Genomic DNA, 1,824 nt, shown 5'->3' with positions numbered 1-1,824 from the left:
GCACGTCCCCCCTCACCAAGGCCGTGCCTCCTGGTGCAGCACTGCAGACCATGCTCCCACGGGCCTCCAGCTGCCTGCCCCCTACCCTAAGCCACGTCTCCTGCCAGTAACCCCAGAGTGCTGAAGACTCAGGACTGAGCACAGAGCAGCCACGACCTAATTGAACATGGTTCTTCTCCCTGGCCGCCCCGCCTCTGCAGGCTCGAAGCTGCTGCACACCCGTCCTGGGGGCCTGCACCCAGGCAAGGTCTCTTGTTCTGGGAGCCAGAGGGCTGGCACCTGGGCGTATGACTCAGAGCTCACCGCTCCCCGGCTGCCACACGCAGGAGGCGCCGGGATCTCGTGGGCTTGGTCCACAGCCGTGTGACTCAGTAAGATCTACATCTCAGGGATGGCTTGGTCCACAGCCGTGTGACTCAGTAAGATCTACATCTCAGGGATGGCTTGGTCCACAGCCATGCGACTCAGTAAGATCTACATCTCAGGGATGGCTTGGTCCACAGCCGTGCGACTCATAAGATCTACATCTCAGGGATGGCTTGGTCCACAGCCGTGTGACTCTGTAACGTCTATGTCACAGGAATGTGGGCCCCAGCCTCTGAAGCACAGCCTCCCGACATTCAGCCTGGGGCGAGAACAGCCCCTGACACCCAAATGTGTCTCAGGTCGGGGCTGAGGGGTGGTCTCTGGGCGGCAGGCAGAGGTGGAGCCACATAGGCTCTGCCAGCCCCGCCCCCTCAGGCACATGGTCACTCACACGGCCCTGAGCGGCCTCCTGCTCTCCATCTGCGACGTGGAACAGGCCATGTGACCCTCCTCACTGAATGAATGAATCCTTGCCAAGCCCACGAGAAAGGCTCACTCTGAACCATGGGGCACAGCGAGGGTACGAGCCGTGACCGGTTAGCACACCATCCAGCGCCCCTGGCAGGCCGAGCCCGCACCGGGGACAGAGTGAGGACCACCCCCATCTGTCCCCCAGACCCCAACAGTGCACGAAGGACTGCAGGTTCTCCAGCGCTCACGGAGGCCGCATTATAACACACAGAGGAGCCTGAGAGTGACGCCAGGTGGCAGGGGCCCCGAGGTCACGGGCTCTGGGGCACGGAGTTACCTTGAAGGTGCTCTTGGAGAGGCTGGACAGGTTGAAGCTGTAGTACAGCTGTTCGTCCGTGAGGGAGCAGCCGTCCGTCTTCACTTCGTCGGGACAGACCAGAGGAGTCTCCCACTCGAACACGAAGTCACACACACTGGTCCTCAGCAGTTTTGGCGTTCCCTGTTTGGGAGGGGGGCCCAGGTGTGAAATCCACGTGGATTAACAAGTACAGTAACCTCCCCGCTCCCCCCGCAGGGCTGGAGACCCCTGCCCCAGGCGCTGTGGGCTCAGAGATGCTCCCAGACCAGCAGGGGTCCCGGGTGACCCACGGTGGGCTCTCTCCAAGAGCAGGGAGCCACCATCCTCGCCACGGGCAAGCAAGCAGCAGCCCCACCAGGCAGGCCTGCCTGCACCCAACTCCCCTCCGCCCCCAGGCCCGTGTCCCTGCACTTAGCATGCCAATATTCCAGACCACCAGCTCAGAGAAAAGGGTGGGGGTGGGTCTTTAAACTTTGCGACAGGGAAGCCTGAGACACTGAAGAGTCTCCGGCGGCAGAGGAGGGAGCAAGTGTTTCCTGTACATTCGAGGGGCTGTCCCCACCCACGTCTCTGGAGACTGAGGGGATGTTTATACTGAGGGCGAGACACGATCCAGCCGGACATTCCACAGGCCAAGTATCTAAATAAATATCCATCAACGTCCTCACTGCCTCCCCTCCCTCGTTCAG

General features: G+C 61.5%; 1 protein-coding gene across 1 annotated transcript in view; it reads right to left on the bottom strand.

Moving 5' to 3' along the window:
• Positions 1-1,824, bottom strand: part of IGF2R (insulin-like growth factor 2 receptor) — a 99,346-nt gene that overhangs the window by 14,873 nt on the left and 82,649 nt on the right. The window contains 1 exon segment of the mRNA XM_010840920.1: positions 1,115-1,276. Coding sequence (XP_010839222.1) covers positions 1,115-1,276 — 162 coding nt within the window.

Source organism: Bison bison, unplaced genomic scaffold (assembly GCF_000754665.1).
Source record: "Bison bison bison isolate TAMUID 2011002044 unplaced genomic scaffold, Bison_UMD1.0 scf7180017864148, whole genome shotgun sequence".
Classification (NCBI taxonomy): Eukaryota; Metazoa; Chordata; class Mammalia; order Artiodactyla; family Bovidae; genus Bison; species Bison bison.
The sequence above is the reverse complement of the archived record's forward strand: the minus strand, read 5'-3'. Positions and strand labels throughout refer to the sequence as shown.